This window comes from Penaeus monodon, chromosome 25 (assembly GCF_015228065.2).
Source record: "Penaeus monodon isolate SGIC_2016 chromosome 25, NSTDA_Pmon_1, whole genome shotgun sequence".
Classification (NCBI taxonomy): Eukaryota; Metazoa; Arthropoda; class Malacostraca; order Decapoda; family Penaeidae; genus Penaeus; species Penaeus monodon.
The window spans coordinates 40,565,173-40,567,011 of NC_051410.1; the positions used below are offsets into that span (position 1 = coordinate 40,565,173).

General features: G+C 36.8%; 1 protein-coding gene across 2 annotated transcripts in view; it reads right to left on the reverse strand.

Annotated features, from left to right (window-relative positions):
• Positions 1–1,839, reverse strand: part of LOC119589277 (myosin heavy chain, striated muscle-like) — a gene marked incomplete in the record, with an annotated part of 11,977 nt that overhangs the window by 1,857 nt on the left and 8,281 nt on the right. For both annotated transcript variants that reach the window (XM_037937895.1, XM_037937894.1), the window contains 5 exon segments: positions 180–376; positions 532–661; positions 774–962; positions 1,153–1,299; positions 1,400–1,526. In XM_037937895.1, the coding sequence (XP_037793823.1) occupies positions 180–376; positions 532–661; positions 774–962; positions 1,153–1,299; positions 1,400–1,526 (790 nt within the window).

Genomic DNA, 1,839 nt, shown 5'->3' on the forward strand with positions numbered 1-1,839 from the left:
AAAAAAAAAAACATTAGGATTTAATACCTTGTTCCCTATTTTGATTTTCCATTTATAACTTGTCAGTTACAAAAACAGGAAAAAAAGGAAAAAGAAATTTCAGGAGACAATATATCCCTTTCCTCTAGTACCACCAAAATTTCATGCCCAGATAACATTCCAGCCAAGTTGTATCTCACCATTGCAAGAGAGGACACTTCCTCCTGAAGCCACTGTGAGGAGTGGTCAATGGATTTCAAATGCTCTGTTCTTTGCTGAAGAAGGCGACCTACTTCTGTTGTCACATTTCCAATAGCTGCACTGACTTCAAGTCCTGAGAGTAATGATGTAAGCTGTTCTTCAAGGCTTGATACTTTCCCCGTCAGGGCTTCAAGTTCTGCAAAATAATAAAGAAAAGCTTAAGCGACCAGTTAATCTTTTTTTTTCTACAGAAACATATTGAGCCTACAAAAACGAGCACAGAGATCTTAAGGTATAATTTTCTATTTTTTTAGAATATAATATACCAAGTGATATTTTTATCACACTAACCTTGATTTTTACTGGTAATCTGGGTAGACACAGACTCCTGTAAGCTACGTATAGCAAGATCCTTCTCACGCAGCATTACATGAAGCTGTTCCTCTCTCATCTGTCCATCACCAACATCCTTCACCAGAGACTATTTGTGAATTAAAAGAAACATTAATCAGCGGAATAAAGTCTATTAAGCAGGACAGATCGAAAAGAGAATCTGTAATATTCTGACTGTTTGTATCTTAGGATCAACTGACCTGCACGTGGTCAACAGTATCAGCTCTTAAGCTTGAGGAAAAGAGGCTGATACAGCTTCCGTATTCTGAACTTGAGTCTCTGGAGGAAGATGCACCAGTCCGGCTGTCATCGAAGCTTTTGCTTTTGTCGCCGCTACTAAATCTTTTCCTGCGCGTTAGGCTCCAAATACGTTCTTGCAGGTTTTGAATCTACATTGGAAATATTAAATTTCAGGTGATTTATATTCAAGCCTCATTTTGAACATAAAGTATCATATTTGTATGAAAGAAATGACAGGTAACATTGTACTGTATTTCATCAATTTATGATACTATTATAAACCTGGTTATCACTGCATCATATAACATATACCACTGTTTAGATTTACAGTACTCAGACCTTCTTGTTAGCATCACTGTTTTCCTCTGCCAGAGCTGCTGACCGATGCCTTTCCATCTGCATCTCAGTCCGCAGCTGCAGAAACTTAAAATCGGCCGATCGTATCTGTCGCTCCAGATCACATTTCACAGCCATGCTATTATCCACCTGGATTGATGAAAAAGAGATCACCAAATTGAAGGGAATTTTTGCAAGATGCTATATCAGAACTTAAGGCAAAATGAAAACTGTCAATCTCCTTGCTTACTTTGTCTTGTAAGACCTTCAGAGTTTCAGCGTGCTCGACTTTGAGACTTCGAACCTCGGACCTTAATGCCGATGCTTCCTCTTGGACTTTCTGATGCTTTTCTTGTTCCGCATGGAGTTCAGTCTCTCTGTATAAAGACGATTAAATCTTCATAATTCCCATAAATTCAACACTTTCATTCTACCTTTTGTTCTAATTTCACATAGTGGTATTCCTTGTTCAGCTTTTTTTTCATAGCAATTAGCAAATATTACTGCCCTAATATTTAAATACTGTAATATACACTATAAAGTTCATAAATATTTCTCACACTGACTGTAACTACATATGATTTTTCTCTGACTTTTTCTCTGTTTTTTTTTCTGACTTTCATGAGACAAATAAAACATATGACAAACAACCAAAACAAAAAGGTAACATTAAAGAAATCAATGCCATGC